Source organism: Eumetopias jubatus, unplaced genomic scaffold (assembly GCF_037043125.1).
Source record: "Eumetopias jubatus isolate StellerSeaLion01/CBP00866 unplaced genomic scaffold, mEumJub1_p1.0 scaffold_17, whole genome shotgun sequence".
Classification (NCBI taxonomy): Eukaryota; Metazoa; Chordata; class Mammalia; order Carnivora; family Otariidae; genus Eumetopias; species Eumetopias jubatus.
In genome coordinates, this window is record NW_028274823.1 from 1420236 (window position 1) to 1447131 (window position 26896).

Genomic DNA, 26896 nt, shown 5'->3' on the forward strand with positions numbered 1-26896 from the left:
AGGTGTGGCAGCAGGTGGCCAAGATGTTTAACTGATGGCCCCCGGCTCCTGAGGGCAGCTGAGAGATTCGCATGCCCTTTGGTGCGTTTTCCTAACGGTCACTGATTTCTTTCTTTATATGGGGGCTTCCCTGACGAAGCCAAGGGCCAGCGTGGCCAGCCGTGAAATCAGCAGCATGGGTTTGCGTTTGGGGGGGCACCCAGCACCGCAAGGAACCCATAAAAGCCATCCCAGAGAGGACGCTGTGCTGCGTGCCTCTGGGGGCCACTGTGGCTGGTGCCCCGGGAAAGGCGCTCCGGAGCCTTCTTGGTCCTGGCTGGCACCCTGGCTCTGCCGGGGACGCGTGGCCCGAGGAGGGGACAGCACGCGGCTGTTCTCTCGAGAGCGCTGGTGGGTGGCTCTGCAAAGCCTGTGGGCGGGCACGGTCACTGCGCGGCCGAGCTCTTCTCTTCGTCAGCACAGCGTGGCTGGTGTGCAGCACAGCTCAGTGCCCGTGGCCGCTCACGTGGGGCGCCCCCTTCCCACAATGCACAGATCTGTGGACGGAAGAGTCTGCTCCCCCAGGCGGCTCCGGTCTCCGCACCGAGGGCCGTACATGCCGGGCCGCCTGCGACTTGCTTCCTGCACTGCATCTGTGGGTTCCTGAGCCCCTGAACTTGTTCTAGGTTCCCCCCCGAGCTAGTCCCCCAACCTCGGGCCCGGCTCTGGGCCCATTCAAGCCGGGTTCCCTTACCCAGTAGGGAGGGCTAGCAGAGTAAATCAGGGATAGCTGTGGAACGCCTATTTTTATGTCACATTTAACAGGCTTTTTTTTTTTAATAGGCAAGCATAAAGAAGAAAAGAAACCCATAATCTCACACCCAGATAATCCCTATTGGCACAAAAACTTCCTTGGTGAGCAGGGCGTGAACGTGAAAGCCGTGCGGAGCAGTGTCCTCCACCGTGTGCTCTGGGTCTACCCCACGTGCGCCTCTGAGGTAGAGCTGCAAGTTCACACAGCTGGAGCCGCCATGTAACAGGGTTCTCGCGCTTTTACAGAAACCATGTACCGTGTCTTAGGCATAGCTTCTTACTGCACGGAAGTCTTCCGGGTTTTCCACACCCACACGATAGTCCACTTTGCGGCTGTGGGCACCTGGGTTGCTGGGACTGTTGGGTGTTGAATGTCTCTGAGACCTCGATGGGCCTCCGTGAGCTTAGCGGCTGTGGGACCTGACGGCGGTGGCATCCTTGCCTGGAGGAGTGGGCTCGCCCTGACTCTGAATCCCTACACTGACAGCCCCCACAAGGGCCCGGCCTCTCCCCCCGCCACTGGGAGCACGCGGGCCCAGCAGCCCCGCCACACTGTCTCCAGCACTGGGTGGGACCCAGACCTTCACTTTGGCTAGTGAAAGCACTCTCTTGTTGTCTCGTTGACTTTTACCTTGAGAATGAGGTGGGCCCAATCTCGTGTCTGACCCTCCCGTCTGGACTCCTCCCATCTGGTCGGGTTTCCCACTAATTTGTAGAGGTTCATTGTAATGCAAGGAAATTAGCCCCAATTTGTCATATTTGTTGCAAATACCTTTTCCCAGCTTGTAGGATTTTGACTTAAAAAGTGTTTATTTTTTCTGTGTACAGAGGTTTTAACATTTTGCATATGATTAAACTGATCGTAGAGTCTTTCTTTTGTGGTTTCTGGGGTTTGCCTCTCTTGCTGAATTATAGATAAATTCACTATCATAGAGTTCTTATGGGTTTAGTGTGTGTGTGCATGTGCGTGCACCTGTGTGTGCATGCGTGTGTGCATGTGCGTGCGTCTGTGTGTGTCTGTGTGCATGTGTGTGGGCATGTGTGTGCGTCTGTGCATCTGTATGTGCATGCGCAAATGCATGTGTGTGCGTCTGTGTGCATGCATGTGTGCATGTGCGTTCGTCTCTGTGTCTGTGTGTGCATGCATGTGTGCATGCGCACATGCGTGTGTGTGCATGTGCATGCGTCTGTGTGTGCATGTGTGTGCGTGCATCTGTGTGTGCATGCGTGCACGTGCTTGTGTGTGTGTATGCGCACATGCGTGTGTGTGTGTGTGTGCACGTAGCACGCACATGCACGCAAGTGCTAACCTCTGTTGTGTTTGGATTTTATTTGGTTGTAAGGTCTGACGGAGGATCAAACATCCTGTCTTTCCTCTTCACGTGCTGACTGGAAAGGCCTTTGTCCCGCCCAGATGTGGGGGTCTCTCTCCGCATGCTGGCGTGTGATGATCTATGTCTGTCTGGTTCTGTTGCTAACTACGCCCTTTGCAGGACCCCCTTTTAAGAGACAGCTGAAAGTCGTGTCAGAGGGTAAGATCTGCAGTGAGCGTGGTGGGAGACGGAGTTCCTGGGAGTGTTCCTGTGAAAGGGGTCTGCCCCCTGGGGACCCCCACCCCCATCTCTCCCTGGAGGGACTTGGGAGCTCTGCCATGCCCCTGCACCTCCTGCCTCTGCAGGATCAATGTACGTGATTTATGTGATAACGAGGTGAAGGAAGATCATCGAGGCCGGCCAGAGCACACGATGGCCCTGGGTGACAGAGCTGAGGACAGATGAGGTAGACGGTCGGGCAAGTGTGTGTCGAGGCCCCAGGTAAGAAGCCAGCTGGAAAGCAGTGTGTGTGTGCAAGGGACACAGAGGAAAAACCTGCTCCGTCCAAAGCTTTCCCCTGTACAGTCCCCTCTAAGTCAGGATCGGTGCCTGCTGGGTCGTCCCAGGGGTCACAGGCCAGCAGGTAACTCGGGTCCTCAGGTCTCCATTTGCCATCAGTGGAGGCTGTGGGCACAGAGCTGAGGCTGGCTCTCCGAACCTGCTCACAAGGAGAAGCGTGCTCAGGAGGGGGAGGCCGACGTTCCTGATGGTCCCGGCACACCCCACCTGGCCACCTCGCTGCACCGGGAACCGCCTGAGGCTGATGCTGCGCCCAGGCCTGCAGACGCTGGGCAGCCCTGGCTCTTTCCCTGGAGGCTCTGGGGAGCGCCTCGTAGGCCTGGCCACCCTCGTCCCACCTTCGCACGGTTTCGCATCTGGCCAAGACTCTCATCCTGAAAACCACAAGCTGGAGCACCCACAAGGATGCAGACTCCTGGCGCCACTCAGTTCTTCTGACTCTTATTTTTGGAAACATGAGGGAGAACAGAAGTCTTATGCTCTGTCTCAAAATAATGCCTTTCCTTAATTCTATTCAATTTAGCCAAAAATAGACCCACCGTTTCCTAGGATGACAGTCCAACCTCCTGAGCCAGAGAGCGGAGCTGCATGTAGGCCACTGGGGGTGCGCGTGGCAGGCCGGGCGGGCCAGGCAGTTGTCCTGACCAGCCTGGAGCAAAAACATGGGCCGCTCCCTGCCTGTGGCCATGCTCTGGGATTGGAGCAAACAAATAGGTCCCATCTAAACGCCCTGGGACCAGCTCAGGGTGGCGGTCCTGCTCTCATCCCTGGCCGGGGATCCCTGGAGGGCTGTCCGTGGGACAGCCCCGGGCTGCTTGGCCGTGTGACTCTCCTTAGGGTTCAGCATTCTGTGTCTTTCTGTGAACGCCTCCCCTGCTGACTTGTACCCCTCCCTCTGGTTTCCCATGGACTGGAACGCGGGGGCCCAGACTCGGGGCGGGATGGGGGCACCCCAGGGCAGGGCCCACCTTCTGCCTGCCCAGCACGTGTTGGGGCTCCTCCCGGCAGCTCCACGCTCCTTCCAACCCTCACGGGGTCTCTGTCTTCATTGCCTCCCCCCCCCCCCCCGCAGTAGGAGGCTCCCAAGAGGGGCTGGGACCTGGATTTTCCAGACAGATGGGGCTTCCTTGCAAACTCCCCTTCCCCACAGCTTAGAGCATCTTTGCTTCCTCACAGAGGAGCTGAGCTGAGGGGAGGCCACCGTGCCTCTAATGGAGATGGATCGCGTGAGGGGACGTGTGTGCCAGAGGAAGACAAGTTGGGTGAGCTCCAGGGGGCAGGGGTGGGGGTCCAGTGGCCCCAAACCCCCTGGCTGTCCAATTTAAAATCAGGGATGCAGGGGCACCTGGCTCAGTCAGTTAAGTGTCTGACCCTTGATTTCAGCTCAGGTCATGATCTCAGGGTTGTGAGATCGAGCCCCACATCAGGCTCCGTGCTCAGTGCGCAAAGTCTGTTTGTGATTCTCTCTCCCTCTGCTCCCCCAATAAATAAATACATATTTAAAATCACGGATGTAGATGATTAGGTCTGGGCCGCAGGGGGTGGCCACACGGGGTCTGCTGGTGCCATGCCAGCTCATTGTTGGAGGAAGTGTGTCAAGGAAAACAGGCTGAGATACAAGGGGACACTGGACTCGGCGGCGGGGCTCACGGGCTACACTGGGCTCTCCTCAGTGTGCTGGCCTGTGCGCATGGCGCCACGTGCCTCCTGCAGCAGGGATGGGGCTCCTTCGCTGTTGCTCACCTCCCTCTTGCCTGTGGGCACCAGCTTGTCCTGCAGGTAGGCATCCACCCGGCTGTGCGTGAACACCTGCGGCTGGATGCCGGTGCGCCCAGAGCGGGAGCTGCCCCCGCGGCTGTTGGGCGGCCAGTGGAGGTGTGGCAGGAGCTGGGGACAGGGCCCTGGACCTGGGCCCCCTTTGGTGCCTCAAGGAAGCCCTGTTGAGTTAGAGGCCGGGTCCCCGGGGCTCGGGGCCGCGGGCTGATTCCTTAGGGTCCCTGTCACAGCCTTCACTTCTGGGGTGCAGCAGGCCTGTCTCTGCAGTTGGGATGTCCTCCAGAGAGTAGAGGGGAGAGTGCCTCAGCCCCAGCCAGTGCTCCTGGGGGGAAGCGACCAGCCTGCCAGGCTGGTGCTGCCCGGTGGATGGCTCTGAGCCAGAGAGGCCCCAGCTGCTGTGGGGGCATCACGCTGGGGAGGTACAAGGGCCCTTCCTGCTCTGGACCCGTGATGCTCTGGCTTGCATTTGCTCAGGTTCATTCTGCGGACAGGCCAGTGCCTGGGGGTTGAGGTGGCGAGCGTCTGCCTGGACAAGAGGCAGGGGATGGCTCCATGGTCAGGCTCCATCAGATTCCCAAGTCTTGGGTAAATGTCAGCCTGGCGTGTTAGCCTCTAGAGCCTGCTAAAGGCTTTGTCAACACTCATTCCCTGCAAAACAAACAGCCATGTGGTTTATTAATCTTTAAATCTCGACTTTCGATCCAAATCATGTACAGATTTCTTTTCAAAGAAAAGGTCTGACATAAAACCATGCACTTACTGTGAGATGAAATTTAAAATAACAACTTTTCCTTAACAATGCTGCATTGCTTCTGTTTATGTGAACGCAGCGTGGGCTCGGCTTGACTGAGATGCTGGGCTGCCCTCTGCTGAGCACTGGGCCAGGGCTGGCTGTCAGCCTCTCCTCAGGCCAGCGGAGCCCCAGACCAGTCCCTCCGCCCCGAGCCCTCGGACCCTGGGAGGCATCCAGGTCCAAGCATGGCCACACCCTCGGGCAGACTGGCTTGTGGTGGCCGGGCAGGTTGTGCTGGGGAAGCCGGCCCTGGGACCCCAGGCAGAGACGTGCCTCCTACTCACTCACTCACTCACTGGTTCCCTCAAGTCATTCACTCAACAAGCCTCTCGGGTGCAGGGGACCAGGCTGGGTGTCGCAGGATAACTTGCTGGGTGGCACCAGTGTCACCCCAGCCTGGATCCACCAGGGACACGGAGCAGAACCTCAGAGCACATTTTGGGACAAGCAGCTCCTGTCCTGGTTGGAGGCTGTCCTCTGGGCGAGGCCATGTAGTGAACGCAGAAAGCACCATCCAAATCCCATTCGTTTGTTTGAAAGCCTTTAGAAGGCTGGCTAGATGGTCGCTGATTCTTGGTGAGGAGTAAGGGACTATGTAGGATATTAACTGATGGTCGATGCTGGGGCCGCGGGAGCTGAAGGGACCCGGGACAGCCCCACCTCTGCCTGGGTACGGTTCGGGCACCCCAGCTGGGTGGGGCCCTGGGGCAGCCCAGGGCCTGGCGGCTCTCAGTGTGTAAGCTGACACGTGGGAGTATGACTCTCGTCAGCTCAGCAAAGGGCCTTCGTGCCTTGGGGATGAATCAGTCCTCCATACAGCAGCAGCTCATAGCAGGGCGTCGGGGTGATAAACGGCTGTGAGGCCTTGTGCTCCCTGGACAGCTTTCCCCGGGCACCTCCCTCCCCGTAGCAGCTCAGCTCGCAGGACTTCCCGAGCTCTCTGGGGGTGGGTCTGGCATCTTCATCCTGCATCTCTTTCCCACGGCGTAGATGTTGCCAGGATCCCAATGCAGCCTGCAGGCTGGATGTGTCCGTCAGACCCGTGGGGCCGGCTGTTCAGTAAAGCCACACCCTGAGAGAGTTTGTGTAGGGCCTCCATGCACACACATGCATGGACACATGTACGCATGCACACACATGCATACAGACACATGTACACGTGCTCACACAGACACCCGTACACGTGCACACGCATGCACAGACACACCCATACACGTGCACACGCATGCACACACCAGTACACATGCACACACATGCATACAGACGTGTACATAAGCTCACACACGCACAGACACCCGTACACATGCACACACATGCACAGACACACCCGTACACATGCACACACATGCAGACACCTGTACACGTGCTTACACAGACACCCACACACATGCACACACATGCACAGACACACATACGAATGCACACACCTGCATACAGACACATGTACACATGCTCACACAGACACCTGTACACGTGCACATGCATGCACACACACCCATACACATGCACACACATGCACAGAGACACCCGTACACGTGCACGCACATGCACACAGACACATCCATACACGTGCACACGCATGCACGGGCACACGTACATCTGCACACATGCACGGACACGTACGCATGCACATGCATGCACAGGCACAGGGCTGCACCCACAGACACACACATGCATGCACACATGCACACCCAGACACAAGCACACACCACACACGTGCACAGAGCTGCACCCACAGGCACACAGACATGTATGCAAGCACACACACCTGTACACGTACACACACATGCACAGACACCCGTACACATGCACACATACCTGTACATATGCACACATTTATGCATGCACACACACCTGTACATATGCACACATTTAGGCATGTGCACACATGCACACATGTACACGTGCACACACGTATGTACGTACACACGTATGCATGCACACACGTACATGTGTGCACACATGCACAGATACACCTGTATACATGCACACACACCCATACACGTGCACACGCATGCACACACACCTGTACACGTGCACACGCATGCACAGGCACAGAGCTGCACCCACAGGCACACACATACACGCACACCCAGACATAAGCACACATGCACACACGTGCACAGAGCTGCATCCACAGGCATGTATACACACAGGTGTGATCTGAGGTGTATCATTGGGCTCCAGAATAAAAATGAATTTTGTGCTGTGCAGATTCTCCATTTTGGTCAGTTTTCAAAGGAACCTCAAAAGGAGACCAGCAACCTGCACCCAGCACCCTGCTTCTAAAGAGGAATGGCCCCAGGTGCGGCTGCTGAGTTCTGTCCACACTGAGCCCGGGGCACATTGTGTGGGCACAGTCCCTGGGGCGGAGTGGGGGGAGGGCAGTGGTTCTGGGTGGGCCCAGGCTGGTCCTGAGTCTGAGTGCTGGGCTGTGTGGGGTTACCCTGGCCACTGCTGACAGAGCAGTCTCAGAGCTAACCCGCTCCCGCTGGGGCTCTGTGGCCCAGCTGGTCTAGCCGGGTCTGCTCCACTGCGGCAGGGGCTGGGGAGGGCACCCCACACAGCTGCCCCCTCCTAGCCTCGCTGCCCCTCAGAGAGGGCCTCGCCCCCAGTGCCAGCGGGGAGCGGCAGAAGCAGTGGCTGCGGCTCCTCCTGACCTCCCCACCTCAGCTCCAAGCCCCAGGGCTGGCAGCCAGGCCTGCTGGTTCAGCCTCTGGGGTCCCCCCACCAGCCCCTGCTCCCATGATGTGGGCTTCATGTTGGCACTCTCCTTGGAGCCCCTTCCCACCAGCTGAGCCCACTTCAAATACCCGTGTCCTCCAGAAAGAACTTTCTGACCAACTCCCCACCCCCACCACGAACGAGCTGCTCCTTACACCAGCCCCCTCACCCCCAGCTCAGTGTCCTGGGTTTGGCCCATCCCATCTGCCCCGGGCACAGGTGCATATGGGTCCTGGAGACTGGATTCTGACCCACTGCTCTGTCTGCTGGTGGCCGTCTCTGACCCCCAGTTTCCTGCACTCACGTGGGGAATGGCTCCATCCTGCAGTATAGCAGATTGGATACCTAAAACCACCCCTCTGGAAAATAGCCACCATCTCTTTTTGATGTATTTGTACAGGGGGTGTAATTACGGTAGGATGCAGAGACCTGAAGTTATGACACGTGTACGCCCATGTAACCAGGACCCCCTAGGACACAGGGCCTCCTGACGTCACCTAGAAAGCTGCCTCCTGCTCTCTGCTCCGCACAGCCCCCTCCGCCCCGGAGGTTCTGTCACCCTGGACTAGTTTTGCCTGTCCTCAGACTTACGGGATGGAACTATATGGTATGTGCTCTTTTAAATCTGGCTTCTTTTGTTGGATGCAGTGGTTTGAGATTCGTCCACGTTGTTACGGATCTTACAAGAAAGCCGCTGAGAAGCGTTTCTTTTTTTTTTTTTTTAAGATTTTATTTATTTATTTGACAGAGAGAGACAGCAAGAGAGGGAACACAAGCAGGGGGAGTGGGAGAGGGAGAAGCAGGCTTCCCGCCGAGCAAGGAGCCCGGGATCATGACCTGAGCCGAAGGCAGGCACTTAGCGACTGAGCCACCCAGGCGCCCCGAGAAGCGTTTCGTTGTACAGATATAACAGAGCGTCTCTCTCCGCTCTCCCCTGGTGGATGTTTGGTTGTCTTCAGTATGTGGCTGTTACCGATAAGGTTGCAGAGAACGTTGCTGTGTAGACGTCTGTTTGCTTTCTCCTGGGAAATGTCTGGGAAGGCGGTGGCTGGGGGCACGAGGGAAGTGCACGTGTAGGTCTGTGGGAGGTGGCCCAAGGGACCGGCGGGCTCCATCCGCACCAGCGGTGGGGGGCTGAGCCGCTCACATGCGTGCGACACTTGGTGGTGTCGGTCTAGCGCACGGGCTGTGCTGTGGGGTGTGGGGGACCTTGTTGGGTTGGAGGTGCAGACCCGTGCTGGCTGGCCTCTCCTCTGTCCCCCTTTCTGAACGTCTGTCCAAGACTTCCCCTCATCTTCACATTGGCGGTCATTTTCTTATTGATTTGAAGGAGTTCTTTATATAATCTGGTTACAAGTCCTTGGTTGGGCATGTGTATTTGCAAATACTCATCCTGCTGTGTTTGACTTCTCATTTCCTTCATAGTGTCTCTGAAAGAGCAGACATTTCTAATTTGGATGAAGCACAGTTTATTAATTTCTTTACGGTTAGTGTTTCCGGCATGAGAAATCTTTGCCTCTTTTCAGGTTGCAAAAATGTCGTTTCTTCCAGGAGTTGTTCTATGTGTATGTTTGGAATTCATCTAGAATTAGTTGCTGGGTATGGCATGAGGGGCAGGCCATAGTTAGTATTTTTCCTCATGGATACTCATTGTTTGAAGGCCCACGTTGCCGCACAGACTTATGTCAGCGCCTTTGTGAAAACCAGGATGTGGTGACCTGTCTGTTGCATCGCCCTGCAACTGCCCCCATACTGCATCCCACTGTCCCGATTACTGTACCCTTATAAGTCTTAAAATCAGGTAGTGAAGTCCTCCTACTTTGCTTTTTTTTTTTTAGGATTATTTTTTTACTATTCTAGGTCATTTCCATTTCCATATAAATTTTAGTGTCTGCCCACACATTTCTATCAAAAAAAGCCAACTGGGGCTTTGACTGGAATTCCACTAATTCTATAGATACCTTTGGGAAGAAGTAGCCACTTGCTGTTCACTGTTCTGACCTGGGGCACCTCTCCACTTACTTGGGTGCTCTGTAATCTCTGTGTTTTGCAGTGTTATGTGTAAGGGTCTTGCACATCTTTCTTAGACATATTCCTACATATGTAATGACTTTGGTACAGGTGGGATTTGGAAAATCTCATTTTTCTAATAGTTTGTTGATATTATATTAGAAATCCAAAAAATTTTATGTATAGACCATGTATCTATCATGTGACCTTGCTTAATTCGCTTGTTAGCTCTGGAAGTGTTTCGTAGAGTCCTTAGGATCTTCTCCATAGACCGCTATGCCGTCTTCCATTCTTTATTTTTAGCTTCTTCTCCTATGTCATTGGCCAGGGCAGCATAGCATTAGAGAAAATGATGAGAGCGGACAGCCTCACCTCGTTCCCCATCTCGGAGGGGGAGCGTTCAGTGCACCTCAGTTAAATGTGGTAGGGCGGTTGAGAGGTTCTGTTCTCGTTTGCAGAGAGTCCTCATCACAGACGGCTCTATGTGTTGTCAAGTGCATCTCCTGCATTTACGGAGGTGGCCATAGGGTTGTCCTTCTTCATCCTGTTAGTGCAGTGACCTTAAGCCATTGGTTTTCACAGTTAAACCAACCTTGCTTTCCTGGCATGTACCTCATCAGTCGTGATGTATTATATTTTTTATATTGCTGCTAATTTGCTAGTATTTTGTTAAGGAATTTTGCATCCATGCTCATGGGAAATATTGGTCTGCAGTTTTCTTTTGTAATGACCTTATCAGGCTCTGCTGTCAGGAAAACACTGATCTCATAAAACAAGTCAGAAAGTGCTCAATTTCTCTGTTTTCTAAATGAGTTAGTGTGAGATTGTTTCTTCCTTAAAAATTTCATATAATTCACCAGTGAAGCCATCTGGGCTGGAGTTCTTTTTTATAGGGTGGTTTTGGATTATGAATGCATTATTTCAGAAAAGCAGACCTGAGACTGTTCAGGTGGTATGTTTCTGTATTAGTTTAATAAATTGTGTATTTCAAGGAATCTCTCCATTTCATCCACATAATATAATTTGTTGATATAAAGTTAGTTGTTCATGATCTTTCTAAATCATCCTGTAGATGCCTGTAGGATCCATAACAACATCGTCTTTGTAAAACTCTTAATGTTTGTGTTTTCTCTCTTTTTTTAAGAAAATCGGTCTTGGGGTGCCTGGCTGCTTCAGTTGATTAAGCATCCGACTTTTGGTTTTGGCTCAGGTCAAGATCTCAGGGTTGTGGGATCGAGTCCCGTGTCAGGCTCCCCACCCGGTGGGGAGTCTGCTTTACATTCTCTCTTTTGGCGGGCGTGTGTCTGTATCTGTGGGTGAGCACCGGCTGGGCCGTGGGGTGCTCATTGTTCACCTTCACTCCCTGGCAGCGTACGTGAACACCAGCTGCTCACATCCCTCCCGCCTCTGTGTGGCCAGTGTGTCTGGCTTCGGTCATTCTAGTGGATGTGGAGCGGTCTCCCGCTCTGCTGAGTTTCATTTCCCTGGTCACTGAGACGTTGAGCTCGCGTCCATGTTGTGTGGGCACTTGGGCATCTGTTGTGAAGTGCCTGTTCACGAACTTGACTGTTTTCTGTTGTTTTATGTCTTTTTCTTACTGGTTTGTGGAGTTGTTGATACGCTCTGGGTGTTTTTGTCAGTATCTGTTCCGAGTGCACCCTCCCCACTCTGTTCCCCTGGCGGTATGCAGAGACCAGCAGTTCCTGGCTGTGGGGATGTATGCAGGTGCGCAGATGTCAGAACCAACCCAGTCCCACGCTTGCCCCTCGTTCACCCTATGGTGTGTCACTTACACCTCGATAAAGCTGGGAAAGTACCTCGTACGGTTAGCGGCCACTAAGAAAACGTGCACAACATCTACGCGGAGAATGTCCTAAGTAGGTGAGGACAAAGTATCTGAATGGATGCAAGTGCCATAAAAATGTCAGTTTTCTCAGGGCTGATGTACAGAGTCACTGAACTCCAAGGGAACAAACAGCCCTACGGTGATTCTGCGGGACCGGACAGACGGATCGGCAATGGAGATGGAAGAGCAGGGGCCCCTAGAGGAGGTAGGTCGCAGCCGGCGGTGGCTGCCTCCACGGAGTATGTGTCCACCGTGAAGCCTAAGTGAGGAAGGCCGGCACTCGTTTGGTAGACACGCAGGACGAAGGAAGGACTCAGACCGGGCAGCGTGGGCACAGGGGCTCTGGTCTAAGTCAGGCAGCCTTACCTCAGGAAGCTGAACTCGAGGGGACTTGAGTAAGAAGAGAATGTGTCGGCCAGAGAAACAGAGAATCTGACAGTGTCACGGGGGAGTCTCAGGGAGTGCTGACTGGCCTCGTCCTCTGTCCGCTTTGCCAGCTCCTTGTTCCCGTGGCGCCGCAGGACGGTCTGGCCTGACCCTCCAGGCTGCTGTCTCGGCCCTGCCACCGTGGGGGACACTTGTTCCGCGATCCAGAAGCCTAGGGCTGGCTGCGGTCGGACAGCTTCACGCTGATGGGCCCGGCCTGGGCAGTGTGACCGGGGGCTTCTGGGCAGAAGAGAGCGGAGCCTGCTTGGTCAGCCCTTTGGCTCCTTCCAGAGGGTGGCTGCTGTGGGCAGGATGCAGGCTCACGTCCTCCCGGACGACCTGCTGCCCTCCTATGCCGAGGAAATGGAGCACGGCCTGCAATCCTTTTTTCAAAACAGGGCTGAGTGTAAATAAAATACAGATTTGATGGTGGGGCTTGAGTTTGCTCAAATTTAACATAGTTCAATGTGGTTCTGAAGCAAGGGGGTCAGAGCGAAGCTGCCCTAGCTACACCCTTGATCTATTCCATTAAGCAAAGATGGGGTTAATGAGTGTGCCACCCCCTGGCCCCCCACCTAAGGTGATCACCTTGAAATAGGAGCCCCATTCAAATTGGACTGGTCCCCCTGCCGAAGGTGAGGGCAGGTGCAAGCGTGTGCGTGAGTGTGGCCTGGCTGGTTTGGCCCGCATACGCCCTCCCTCCTCGGACCCCCGCCCCACCTGCCGATGAGTCCATGCCCCCGGGGCACCCCTCCTTCTGCACAGAGTCTGCCCTGAACTCCGACCCACACGGCGGGGCCGTCTGCGTGGGGCCACCAACGGCGGGCTTCCCCCCGACCTGGCCTCAGCCCACTCAGTAGTGGCTCACTTTCAAAAACAATGATTATTGTTTTTTTTACTGAAACGAAATTCATGTAACCTAAAATTTGCCATTTTAAAGGGAGCCATCGGGCAGCACAACCACCTCCTCCGTCCAGTCCCAGGACATCTTCCGCCAGGAAACACTGTGCCCCCGGCAGCCCCTGGCCACCCCCAGTCCCTGGACCGTGGCCTCGCGCAGCGTGCGGGGTTTGTGGCGGGCCCCCCTCGCTCAGCACCAGGGTTTCAAGGTCCGTCCTCGTTGCAGCGGGCGTCAGAGCACGGTTCCGCTCAGCGGCAGTCACACGCATCGTGCGGCGGGCACATCGTGCCTACCCACTCACGAGCGGCTGGGCCCTTGTGTTGTCTCCGCCTTCTGGCGGTCTCGTGGGTCATCTTGTCCGTGGTGCGTCTCTCACCGTGGGCACCTCCCCGGGTTCCCTCCTCCCTCCGCTCCCTCCGGCCCGCGCACATTTCCTCCAGCGAGGCCGAGGTCCCGAAACGCATCTCCTGATTTTCCAATGTGCAGTTGGCATCCACATCCTGGACCCTGCCCCAGCCCGAGCTCAAACGCTGCTGATGACCCCATCCTCTATCCCCCCGCAGGGCACCCGCCAGCTAGATTTTGTGTCCTCATTCCCTTCACTTTTGAACACGCTTCTCAGCATGCATGCCCCCCCCACTCTTGCTAGTCTTCCCCCCCCCAGTTCCCCTTCTGGGCACTGCTGCTTGGTGGCCTGGGCATCCCGGTGCCCCCTTGCTCTAGCCTCCCCAGGAGCCCCCTCTCTGTGGGGAAGGTGGGAGGGGGCATGGCAGGGCCATACTCCAAGCCCAGCGGCAGCAGATGGGCAGACAGGCAGATGGAAAGACAGACAGAGGGACAGGGCTTTCTTCAGCCCTTGGCCTAGCCAAGCATCTCCCACCAAGTGCTGACCTCTGACTTCTCTCCATGGAATTTCTCCATTCCCCTGGGGACCTGGGGGCCCCCGGACCCTCCACGGGGAGCCAGCCTCCTGGTGGACTGGCCACGTGTGGCCAGAGCTACTCTCGAGGGCAGCTGTGGCCACCCAGGATGCAGGGCCGGCTCTGACCGTCTGCCCCGGACCAGGCCTCACTGGGTCGGTCTGCACCCTGCTCCCTGGGTGGGCTGGGCTCTTGCTGATGCAGGCCGGGGGGCTGCTGGTCCTCCAGAGCTGGCTTCACTCTGCCCCTTCCTTGGCCCGATTCTCCCTCTGGGGCACCTGGGAGGCACCTGCATCCCAACCCTGGAGCCCACATATGCTGGGGCTCCTGGAAGTGCTGAGGGGACAAGGCAGAGCCCAGTCAACACCAGGCCCCGGGCCAGTTGGCTTTGCTGGGTAGACCGGCCTCAGCTGCTCCGAAGGCCTGTTTCTCTCCTTCCCTGGCGCCCCACCCTGAGCCATGGCGGCCTCCACCTTGCTCCTGGGTCCCAAGGCTGAACTGGGAGCCCCCGGGGTGCTATTGAGGTGCTCGAGGCCGTCCCTGATGGTGGACTTGGTGGGGGCCTAGCACCTGGGACAGGGAGGTGGCCAGGGGTGGGGGGCCTTGAGCAGCAGGACCCCACTGGGCACCCCCGGGGGAGGCATGCCACCCACAGCCACGGGAGGGGGCGGGCGCCTCTGCAGACGGCCCCTGCAGGCCCTGGAGGGGCGGGGCCCCAGCCGGCAGAGGTCCTTATTGATCAGGCTGTTGCCATAATCACTCGTTTATGAAGGTTCCCGGCGCTGTCTGAGGATGTCATCGTCCAACTGCCGCTCACAGCTCCAGACGTGGTAGCCGGCTGACCCAGGGTAAACCGTGGCGGGCCTCGGAGCTGACACGGAAGGTTTTCCTGGAAGCAGACGTGGGGGCGGTCTCCCCTGGAGCCCGGCGGGGGCGCGGGAAGGCATCAGCACCCCTGGGCTTCAGGCCTCCAGTCACTCAGGTCCCCAGGCTCATTCCTGAGCATGAGAAGGGGGACTGTTCCGGAACCTAGGCCCGCCCAGAGACCTCAGCACTGTTTCTGGGCTGGCGCCACACCCTAGCTGTGTCTGTCCTCGGAAGAGCCAGGGTGAGCGTGTTTCTCCCCGCCGCCCTTGGGTGGGGCACTGAGCCTGGTGTCCCACGGCTGGGGCCCGCGGGCGAGCGGGCATGGCCAGGATGGGGAGCACAGGGAGGGGCCAGCCCAGGCTTCCCGGAGGAGGGCTGAGCAGGCAGCCGGGAGGCAGCGGGGCACAGCAGCGTCCCAGGCGGACGGAAGGGCAGGCTCTGAGGCCTGGATCTTCGGGTTGCGGTGCTGGGTCCCCACGGTCCCTTCTCTTGTGTCCCGAGGGGCCCGTGGTCCTTCCCCCGGAGTCTGCCGAGACTCCCCAGCTGTTTCCTCGCCGGTATAAGGAGAGCATCCCTTGCTGAGTGGCTCTGAGAACTGGCAGGGGTCGGGACCTGGAAGGCTGGGCACAGTGTCTGCCGTGGTGTGTGCCGGTGGCCTGGGAGGGCAGGTGGTGGCCAGCAGGTCGGGGCCTCAGCAGTGCCTCTAAGGAGACTGTCTGGCGACCACTTACACAGGTGGCTGGCCCATGCGTCCTGCGGAGCCAGGGAGGGGACCCGTGCTGGCCGGGGAGGGCTGGGCAAGGATTTCCACAGGGGCCACGCGAACTCTGCAGGGGACCAGCCTCAGTGGGACTGGATGGTTTTCTCCGGGAGTTTTCTGGGTCATAGGTTGTTTGACAAAGAGTCATCAACTTCTGAATGAGTTTCAGCAGCTTGTGACATTTGATTTATGATTGCAGCTTTCCAAATAAATCCCAACTTCTGGTATGGAATTCACCCAAGGACGCTCGGAGGGCTGGGCCTCTCCTGGGTGACAGGGAGGCGGGTGGGAACGGACTTGTCCTGCGGCCATGGGCCGGTCACTCCACACGGGCCCCACAGCCGTGAGGACCCGGGCCAGGGGCATCGGGAGCAGGCTGGCCTCTGGGGGGCTGTGGGTTCCCCTCCCCCACCCTGTGGTGCGGGCACTGTGTCACCTGTCACAGCAGCATGACTCACAGCTCTGCAGCAGTTTTATTTTTACTCTCCCTGGGCTCACCTTCTCTCTTGCTTTCCTCGCTGGGGGCGCCGGCTTACGAAAGGGCTGCATTTCAAACCCGGGATCTCACGGGGACCCACAGCTCCCCTAAGACCTTGTTGTTGGGTACTGAGGACGAGTGCTGAGCTCCAATCGGCAGTGTTCAGAGATCACCTAACCTTGCTTCGGATTCTCCCTCCAGCCACCCGTGTCCCAGTGGCCAGGCCAGAGGGTCAGGTCGGGCCGGGTCGCAGGGAAACCAGAAAGATTTGCGTGAGTCCCACTGGATCAAGCTGTGGGAGTGCCGAGGGCACCCCTGGAAAAGCTCCTGGCCTTTCCCCCGGCGATGGTCTGGCTCCTCGTGCAGCCTGGTGGTGGCCAAGAACCTCGGAGAATGTCAGAGCCCCTGTGGGGAGTTCGGTCTGGGTGCTGGACTTCACGCTAAGACACGTGAAGAAAATGGTGCCAGGATCACTTGGCTTGTCGGTGACCTTGGGGCACACCAGCAGCCCTTGCGAAGGACCCGGCAGCCACTCCTCCACCTGCTTGGATAGAGTTAGGACCTCCCTCTGCTCGCGGTCAGTCGACGTCAAGATGCCCTGTTTTCATAGCAATGCCGTGCTTTGTGATTGCCAGGTTGGCAACATAAAAGCCTTCCTTGAAGAATAAAGACCTTTGTGTTTTAAATATTCATCTGTACCAGGGAGATCCTGTGCCCGTGCCTGCGTGGCAGGAGGGCTCTGGTGGGTGCTGCGCTCACAGCCGGCCGCCTCCTTGCAGGCACAGCTCCTTCCTGCGGCGCTTAGGTTCCTGACAAGGAGGCATATAAACCACAGGACCATGGGGGCCAAATTGCCTTTTCCTTTTACCTGTGACGTCGGAGGTGTCTCTCGGGTGGGGAGCGTGCCCACAGCGCCACACAGCGACATGAATCCCCTGTAAGAATGCAGCCGACTGGTCTCTGTCAACCGTAATCCAGGAACCCCCAGCTCACAACCTCATCTCTGGGCCCAAACCTTGCAAAAAGTAGCACCCCCCCTCCGCTTCCTGCTTTATCTTCCTCCCAGGCACCTGGCACCATATTTGTTTGCTGGCCTGGAGTCTGGTTCCCCACAGTAGAGTGTCCACTCTGGGAGGACCCCTCCCTGCCTTCCTCCAGGGTCTAGGACAGGCCTGTGGTTCCCGCAGCGGCCTCCGACCTCGGCTCACTCAGTGGGTCCCAGCCTCCCGCGCAGACCTGTGGCCAGAGCCCGCAGTCAGATGGTGCCAAGACCCAGGACTGAATGGCCCGAGAAGCAGAGCCTCCTCTGCAAGATGGGGGTGCTCGGAGGCCCCCCAGGAGCCGTGTGCAGGACAACAGGGCCCTGTGAAGCTGCAGGTCTGCCCGGAAGAGATCGCAGGATCCAGGGGCGGTGACCTACATCCGTGGGGCACACAGGGTGTGCGTGCCGGATGGCAGCTTGGCCCCCAGGACTTGGGCTCAAGCCCACGAGGAGCTGGGCCCGAGGCTTTGCGCCCACTTGTGTCAGCAGGCCCCTGGACTCAGGCCCTTGGGCGCTGGGACACCCCCACCGAGGGTGCGGACCAGCCTTACCCTGGGCTCCACCCACCTGGGGGCCCAGTCCCTCCCTGGGTTGAGCACACATCACCGCCGATGGCTGAGGGGTGGGTGCTGCCCCGCAGCACCTCTGACTTCAGTGCAGCAGTGGGAGATTGGGAGGAGAGTCCAGTCTGCGAGCGTTAAATCCAAGAGTTGAGAGGAAAGTCCGAACGCCCACCCCCCTGCCAGGGGCCCGTCCCCCATGCTCCCCCACGTGCTGTGCTCCTGGCCCTCCTGGGCGGCTGGCTCCTGTTGGTGAGACCCGCCTGGGCTCAGCATTCTGGGGAACTTCACAAACTTCATCCACACGATTCTACTGGACTCTGGATTTCTGCATGATGGTGGTGTGTGCATCAGGTTTGGGTGCACTGGCCTAATCACAGTGTGGCACTCTCTGCCACATTGTGCTGGGCGCCGGGACAGTTAGAGGAGCTCCTGGCCCTGCCCAGAGTCGGTCCAGGGCCTCGTGGGGGGGACGGGACCCAGAGCAGCTGCTGGGCCTGCATTTCCACCTGGAGGGTCTCGGGAGCAGGTGCGAGGCGCTGTGTGTGGTGACTGCAGCCCGGGCACCAAGGTGAGGAGGTGGGCCGGTGGGGTGCCCCGAGGAGCCCCCAGGCACCAGAGGACAGAGTGATCCTGGTTACCGGGTGGGGCTGAGGCTCCGGGCCAACAGCTCCTCCGAGCAGGCTCACTGTGTGTGTCCGGAGTGGCCTTGTTCACAGCTTCTGGCCGCCGCGGGATGCATGCCCTGCCCAGCCCTGGGCCTGCCCGGAGCTCCTCGCAGCTCACTGGCCTCACAAGGTCCAGCAGCTACGTTTGGGGTTCCCGTCCCGCCCGTCTGCCCTGTGAAGCTTCCAGGTGGCCGACTCAGTGTCCTGTCCGCCGTCTGGGAATCCGTCGTGTGCCCCCTCCCGCCCCGGGGTCTCAGGAAGTGGGGATGGTTGTGCTCAAAGCCACAGGCGCCGTGCAGTAGGGTACACACCCTCCCTTCCCTTCCCTGAAAGCAGGCCCGGGAGAGGCCACAGGACCAGCCAGCATGGACCCAGGCCGCAGCTCCCCCCGCCCCACGTCCATGCCCGGCCAGCCTCCAAGCGCCTCTTTCCCCCGGATTCTCCGTGATACCCTCACTTTCCAGCATGTGAAAGCAGAGTGCGAGGCACGGTGCGGATTTCCTCTGCGTCTGACCTACTGCTTGACATGCCCTCTGTTCCCACCTCTTCCTGTGCTGGAAAGGCCTGAAGTTCGGGACGTGTGTCTTCCTCTGAACTCGGTGATTGCCTTGGTTGAGCCCCCTGCTAACCCTCAGCCCCGGGAGTGCCCCTGCGCGGCCAGCCCGGCCCTGTGCCGGCGTCTGTGGGGAGGATGCCCAACCCCTAACACACTGCCTTCCACTCCGGGGCTCGCTGGGCGGCACCTCCCAGGGCCACATGCTGGGCCGCGCACACAGATGCCCTCTGCAGGCTCCACGCGCCGTTCTCGGGTGGGCGTGCTGCGGCCCTTATCTGCCCCTCCCTGTGGGAACAGCCCAGGCTGCACTGACTGCAGGCTCGCGGGCATCTGGGGGCCCCATGCCTCTCACGGGTGCCCAGGGCACACGCCCGAAAGTATGTGGAGCCAGACTCGCCTGGTGCTGCAAAGCCTGAAGGAAAGAACGAGAGCCATGGGCCATGTAGCAGCCCTGTCATTGGGGGGAGGGTTCTGAACTGGGGGTGGGTGCAGGCTTGGTGGCGGCAGATCTGGGGACAGAGACCTGGGGGGATAGAGACCTAGGGGGGCACAGACCTGGGGGGGGCACAGACCTGGGGACAGAGACCTGGGGACAGAAACCTGGGGGGCACAGACCTGGGGATGGAGACCTGGGGGGCACAGACCTGGGGACAGAAACCTGGGGGGCACATACCTGGGCATGGGGACCTGGGGGGGTGCAGACATAGGGCACAGGTGGGACCAGCTGGCGGCCTGAGAGTCAGCTGGGGGAGCCGCAGCCCTGGGGGGTGGGCAGGTGTGGAAAGCAAGGCTGGCCTGAGCTGCCTGGGGCACTGAGATGCCCATGAGAAGGGAACCAGTGGAGTGGACCTTACACATCAGGATCAGAGTGAAGCAGAGTCCTGGAGAGCATGTCCGAACCGCTCTCACTCACAGTCCCCCGCCCCGCCCCCCGCCGCCGGGCACTGCGTGTGTGTGGCCTGTGTGCGTGGCGGGGAGCATCTTTCTTGAGCGCCGTGACAGTTTGTAAAGCTGCAATTTCCAATGACCCCTTTCTCTAGGAGGAGCTTATGTTTGGAGGAAGTTAATAGAAATCAGGATCCGGGTGGTTTCACACAGGCCTGGGGACCTCCCTTTGGAAAGTCCCTGTTATTCATCCTGGGGCCGCAGTAGGCTCCCCTGTAGCTCATCCTGTGAACCCCACAGTAGATTCAGCAGGAGGGCAGGGGGCCTGTTTCCCATGCTCCAGGACCCCTATTTGTAGGGCTTCATGCATTGGGGGCAGTTCAGGGTGGGGGTGTCTGGGTACCTGGGACTGAAGAGGTTTGCTGTGGGTGCCATTTGCTCTGTTCATGCCCCATCTGGTGTGCGGTCTGTGGGCAGCGAGGCCTGGCCTGGCCTTGCAAGGAGCCCAGAAGAGGGACAGCGTGGCCCCCAGGACCCACCTCTCTGCCTTGGCTCAGGCTGTCCCTGCATTACACACGAGCGTGAGTTGAGCCTCCAGCCAGCACCAGGACCCACTTCCAGGGCACAGGGGGCCTCCTTGCAGTGGTGGGGGGCGGCCCCTGGGTGGTTGCTCCAGCTGGGGGCTGGTGGATGGTACTGGGTCTTTCTGCCGCCTCACTGGGCATCTCTCTGTTTTTTCTGCAGTGAACTTCGACCACTTCCAGATCCTTCGGGCCATCGGAAAGGGCAGCTTCGGCAAGGTAGGGAGGAGCCAGCAAGGAGGCCGTGGCAGGACCGTCTCCGCGGCCCACCAGCTCTGGGGAGGCCGGCCCCACCTGTGTCTGTCGGTGGAGGATGTGGACAGGCTGGTGAAGGGGGGGGTCAGAGTGGGCTGTCAGCCTCGCTCAGGAGCACTAGGGTCTTTAGTCCGGGGCGTTGGGGGTCCCTAACTCAGCTGGGAGCTGAGGGTGCAGATGGCACAGTTGCTGGGCTTTGTGGGACCAAGACCCTGACACCCCCTCACTAGAGACACTGACACCCCCCCCCCTGCGGTGGAGCCGCTTTCCTTAGAGACCGGAATCCACTCAAGGCCGCAAAGGAAGTGTCTTAGAAGCCCCTGTGGGGGGGGGGGGGGGCAGTAGATAATCAGTGTCCAGGAGCCTCTGTGACCCTCGTGACCCTTGCGACCCTCGGGCCAGGCTGCTCCTGCAGGGGTGCAGGTGGCGGGGCGAGCGTGCAGCTGAGCGTGCGTCCTCATTCCGGGGCAGCCACGCCGCTCGAGGCCTCTAAGTAGGCCCGCTCGAAACTGTCTCCCTGCTCCTTTTGTTCTCTCCTGTCCACATCTAACTTCCTGATTGCTGCCTTGTAATGTCTCGAGATTGGGGGTAATTATAACTCAAAGAGGCTTAACGAGCACTCGGAAGGTTAAAATTAGCTCTCGCGACTCGGCCGTGACGGGTCTGTTGTAGATGGATCACCTCGGAATGGAGAGTTTCTTTTGAGCAAGAAGGAGTCTTGGCAGATGAGGCCTTCGCCCCCTTCTCCAACAGCTGTCTGGACGCTGTGCCTTAGGTTCCCCCAGGCCTGGGGAAATTATAAACCAGAGCAATTAGCTCCTTCGCAGGAACTCATTCACTCTTTTGTTAAGGAGAGTATTTTTAAGATCTGCTGGTTGGGCTGCCCTCTGCCCTCCCTGCTTCTCCCAACGGAATGTAAATTCTGTCTGCTAGGGTCACCTCGGGCGTGGGGAAGGTTGAAGTGGGGACAGGGTGGGGCTTAGGGTTAGGGTCAGGCCTTGGAGGGCACCAGCCCTAACCAGGTTTCGGGAGGAGTGGCTTGTGTGGGGAGACATGGAGGAGGAGCAGTGTTGGGGGCTGACCTGGGGCAGCCCCCTCACTGTCCCCTGCCTCCTCCCGTCCTCATCATCCCCCTCAGGCTCCTCCCGCACTGCGGGACAGCACACACACCCCCACCGCAGCAGTGTCCGCAGAACCCCAGGACTCTGGCTCCTCGGACCAGGTCTTAGCTTTAAAAAGCCAGCTGGTCGGTCACAGGGTCCCGGAAACGGAGCTCTGCAGAGTGGTGGGGTGACAGTGAAGTCCTGCTGAGATTTTGTCCTCAGATGCAAGCGGCCTTGTCACGGCTCTCTAATGAGGCTGCCCAAATAGGCCTGCAGGGTCTCTGGCCTGCAGTTGCGGGCGCCCTGTGCTGGATGGGTTTCTGGAATGTGGAGAAGCCCAGGGCCTGTCCAGACCTGGGCTCTGCTCCTTCTAGCTGCTCTCGATGGCTAGGGCAGTGACCCCATGAGGAGAAAGAAGGAGGATTTGGAAGCTCGCCACGACCGCAGAAAGCCAGCTCCAAGCCGGTATGGCTGAGCCCATAAATGCCTGTTTGTGGCCTTATTTGAGATGTGTGTGTGCACAGGCTCAGCCGTGCCCGGCAGCGCGGTGAAGCTGGGCTTTATAAGGACGACTGGGTCAGGTGGATGTGAACATCCCGAGTTCACCCGGGCCCCCACCTCAGGAATGGAGGCAAAGTGTTTGGTGTGTCTGACAGGACCGGTCTCTTCCCAGCAATGGCTGTTTACCATGAGGCTGCTCCATCCTTCGGGGCAATAGCTCACTGACACCCATTCACAGGCTTGCTGTTTCTGGTCCTTGGGTACAAAGACTGTTTATTGGTTTTGGTTTGTTTTGTTTTGTTTTTACTGTGATGAAATTACACATACAGGTTGTAATCATCTGTAAGAGTGCAGGTCGGGGCATTGCTGTGTAACCTCTACCTCCTTCCGTCTCCAGACTCCCTTGTCTTGTAAAACGGAAACTGCCCGGATTCCTGAGACACCTGTCCCAGGGTGGATGGCTTTGTTTTACAAGGCAGAGTGGAAGCGGGGGTGGAAGCCCACTGTCTGAGCGCTGAGAGCACAGTCCCCACTGGCTTGCCGTCGGAGGGGCCTTGTCCCCGGGTCTTCTGACCAGGCCAGGAGCCTGTGGGGGGGGGGGGAGGGCGGGGGTCCTCAGTGCAGGAGGCCCCTCCCAGCTCCCCATGAGTGCGCTGGGGGCTGGGGGTGGGAGGTGTTGTTGCCCAGGCGCCAGAGTCCAGCAGCGGGCTTCACTAGCTGGGGACAGGTGAGCGGGTGGGGGCCGGAGGTGAGCGGGTGGGACAGGTGAGCGGGTGGGGGCAGGAGGTGCGCGGGTGGGGCAGGTGAGCGGGTGGGGGCCGGAGGTGAGCGGGTGGGACAGGTGAGCGGGTGGGGGCCGGAGGTGAGCGGGTGGGGCAGGTGCGCGGGTGGGGGCAGGAGGTGCGCGGGTGGGGCAGGTGAGCGGGTGGGGGCCGGAGGTGAGCGGGTGGGACAGGTGAGCGGGTGGGGGCCGGAGGTGAGCGGGTGGGACAGGTGAGCGGGTGGGGGCAGGAGGTGCGCGGGTGGGACAGGTGCGCGGGTGGGGGCCGGAGGTGCGCGGGTGGGACAGGTGAGCGGGTGGGGGCAGGAGGTGCGCGGGTGGGACAGGTGCGCGGGTGGGGGCCGGAGGTGCGCGGGTGGGGCAGGTGAGCGGGTGGGGGCCGGAGGTGCGCGGGTGGGACAGGTGCGCGGGTGGGGGCAGGAGGTGCGCGGGTGGGACAGGTGAGCGGGTGGGGGCCGGAGGTGCGCGGGTGGGGCAGGTGAGCGGGTGGGGGCCGGAGGTGAGCGGGTGGGACAGGTGAGCGGGTGGGGGCAGGAGGTGCGCGGGTGGGACAGGTGAGCGGGTGGGGGCCGGAGGTGAGCGGGTGGGGCAGGTGCGCGGGTGGGGGCCGGAGGTGCGCGGGTGGGGCAGGTGCGCGGGTGGGGGCCGGAGGTGCGCGGGTGGGGGCCGGAGGTGCGCGGGTGGGACAGGTGAGCGGGTGGGGGCAGGAGGTGCGCGGGTGGGACAGGTGAGCGGGTGGGGGCCGGAGGTGAGCGGGTGGGGCAGGTGCGCGGGTGGGGGCCGGAGGTGCGCGGGTGGGGCAGGTGCGCGGGTGGGGGCCGGAGGTGCGCGGGTGGGGGCCGGAGGTGCGCGGGTGGGGCAGGTGCGCGGGTGGGGGCCGGAGGTGCGCGGGTGGGACAGGTGAGCGGGTGGGGCAGGTGAGCGGGTGGGGCAGGTGCGCGGGTGGGGGCCGGAGGTGCGCGGGTGGGGCAGGGGGACGCCCCCGCGGTGACGAGCGTGACAGTCCTTGGCAGGCGCTGTATGCCGGCGCCTGGGGCCTCGGGTCGCTAGTAACACTTGATCCAAGTGAGAGCCGCAGAGGGTGACAGGCGGAGGTGAGCGAACATCTCCGGGAGGGGAAGGGCTGGCGCGGAGGCGCCGCCCCGGGATTCCGCCGGGCCTGTCTCACCTGCCAGGGCGGGCTTCGGCCCCGCACGCTGCCCTCTGATTGGCTGGGCGCGACCACGTACTCCTGCCGCGCACCAACCACGCGGGGTGCTGCACTCTGATTGGTCCGGGTGGGTCCTGTGACCAGGGCCAGCGGCCGGCGGGTAGGGCGGCGCCCGTGGCGGCTGCGAACGGGGAGCCTGCCGGCTGTGTGCTTCCAGGGTCGGGGGTCCGCGGCGCCTTGGGCAGTGACGCCGACCCCAGGGGCCGGGGCCTCGGGTCCGTGCCCCTCTGCCGGGCGGCTGGGCCAGCCGCCCTTCTCTGCTCCTCCTGCGGGGCCCTGGGCCCCCGGGCAAGGGGCGGCCCTGCTTCTCCAGCTGCCCTTTGCGGCGGCGGGCGGCGGGCCGGACACACCGCCTTCCCCGGGGGAGCTTGCGGGGTGCGCCCCCGGCCGTCCCCGGTCGCCCCCTTCCTGCCCGCAGCCGCCCCCTCCCACCGGCCTCAGCTCTCGGTGCCCCTGTACGACCAGTATTACTAACTAGTGCGTTTACAGCCAGAACAGAGGAAACCCTGTTTTGGAGAAGAATCCTTTACCCACCTGGAATTTAACACTGATTCTGCAAGCCCACCGCCCCTGGGCTGCCCGGTCCAGCTGTACTGCTTCCTGCCCTCCAGCACCCCCCATGCTCCTCCAAGATGCCGGCCGTCCTCCTATTTATTTTTCCATTTGAACTTTTAGATAAGTGCTGTCAAGATCAAAATAAACTCATGAAATTTGGGTAGGAATTACATTCAAAGATTAAGGGAAAGTTGATAACTTACCCAACTAGCGATCTAGTACTTTTTTATTCAAATGTTATATTTTCATATTAATCCTTTGCATTGTTATGTTTATTACCTATTGTTCTTACAGTTATTACATGTTAAGCTGTTGTGCATATTACCTGTTTTTGTTATTGTGACTAGGAGATTGTCTTTTCTAACTTTCCAGTTTGTTGGAAAACGGTGAGGTCTGTCACCCCTCACCCCTGTTCCCCTACGACCCCCGCTGCCCTCTGCATTCCCACGGCCGCTGTGGCTGCCGTGGCCCAGGACCTGGGTGGTCACTGGCTGTGGCTGATGCGCCCAACTTGGGCGGGGGCAGCGCTGTGGCAGGTGTGGCCAGTGGGTGGGGATCTGGTTTTGCCAACCTGAATGTGCTCCTTGCTGGAAGATACCGTCTCACGGTGATGCTGTCCATGGGACAGAGTCTGTGTCTCACTTGGGACTGGGATCTGCTGAGCCTCCTCAAGGGGGCACCTGGTCAGGCTGCCCGACCGTCAGGAAGCAAAGGTTGAGGCAATAGAAGGGCCTAGCCCTTTAGGAAGCAAAGACCCGTCTCCTGCAGGTGGGGTGTCCCCTTGTGAGTCCAGAGTTCCCTGACCTGGATGCGCTTTTCAGAGATGTGACTGGCTTTTGCACAGTGGACATGATTGGGTGTTTGAGTAGGGATGTCCTGGCCCTTGTCCTGCACTCCAGCCCCTCTCTGCCCTCATGGCCCAGTCTTGATTCGGTTCTGACCTTCCCTGTCCAGGCCTCCTCCTGCCCACTGCCCTGCATGCCCTGTACCCCAGGGCACCCCCTTCCTCTCTTCACCTGCGGAAGAAGGGCTGGGCTGGAGCTCACACGGAGGCTTCTGGGAGTGCCTACTGCTGTCCGTTTGTGGGTAGACGGGCCTGGCCGCCTTCTGTCCCCTACCCAGCCCAGACCTGTCAGGAGTCCCTGGGTTCCTAGTTAGGGTGCTTGCTGTGAAATCCCGCAGGGATGGAGGCTCTTATTCAGCTGTGAGGCCTGGGGACCCTTTTCCCTTGTCCTAGGTCCGGCTCTCGCAGGTGTGCCAGCTGAACTGTTATTTGTGGAGGGGAGGAAGTGTTCGGACCAGCATGTCTTGTTTCTCTCCAGTTTCTGGGGAAAGAGCTAAGACAGTGGAGGTACAGTGTGCCTTGGCCATAGACCCCAACAACTCTGAGGAACCTCCTGACGCCCCTGTGACCACCAGATCCTCAGATGGACCCTGGAGATGAGACGAGAGTGGGGAGGTCGGGGCCGGTGCAGGAAGTGCAGTCCTGGGGCTTGCGGCCTTGCTTCTTTCCTGGTGGTCCCTGTTTGTGAGGACACCCAGCCATTGCCATGGCAACACCCTAGAGGAGGTAAATAACCAACCGCCCAGCGGCCCAGCGCGGTGCTGCAGCATCTCCCGTTAACAAGGGAGGAGCCCTTCTGTGGTTTCACCCTCTGTAATGGCAGAAACGCCACAGGGATGAGCAGCTGTGGCCGAGAGCTCAGGTGTCCTGCCCCTCCAGCTCTTGGACCAGGCTCACGGCCCCTTCTCCTGAGACGTCCAGACACCAGATCTGGACTCTGGATCATAGAGACCCGTGCCCACGTGCTCTTGTTCACATCACGTGCTTGATTGTGGCCTGACCACGCCAATCCCTCAGGGGAGCCCTGGGGAGAAGCATTGCTGAAGGCAGGCTTGCAGTGGCCACCAGAATGCACGGTGTCTGGCGGTGTCTGCAGGAGCCTGCGGCTGGCGGCCTGGCGCTGGGTCACCCTTAGGGCAGCCCGCACACGCCCAAGCCCAAGCCCTGGTT

General features: G+C 59.4%; 1 protein-coding gene across 1 annotated transcript in view; it reads left to right on the forward strand.

The window, feature by feature from the left end:
- The window catches only part of STK32C (serine/threonine kinase 32C), a 71370-nt gene that overhangs the window by 21282 nt on the left and 23192 nt on the right, over positions 1 to 26896 (forward strand). Inside the window, exon 2 of the mRNA XM_028120013.1 lies at positions 20641 to 20696. Coding sequence (XP_027975814.1) covers positions 20641 to 20696 — 56 coding nt within the window. The remainder of the gene's footprint in view (positions 1 to 20640; positions 20697 to 26896) is intronic.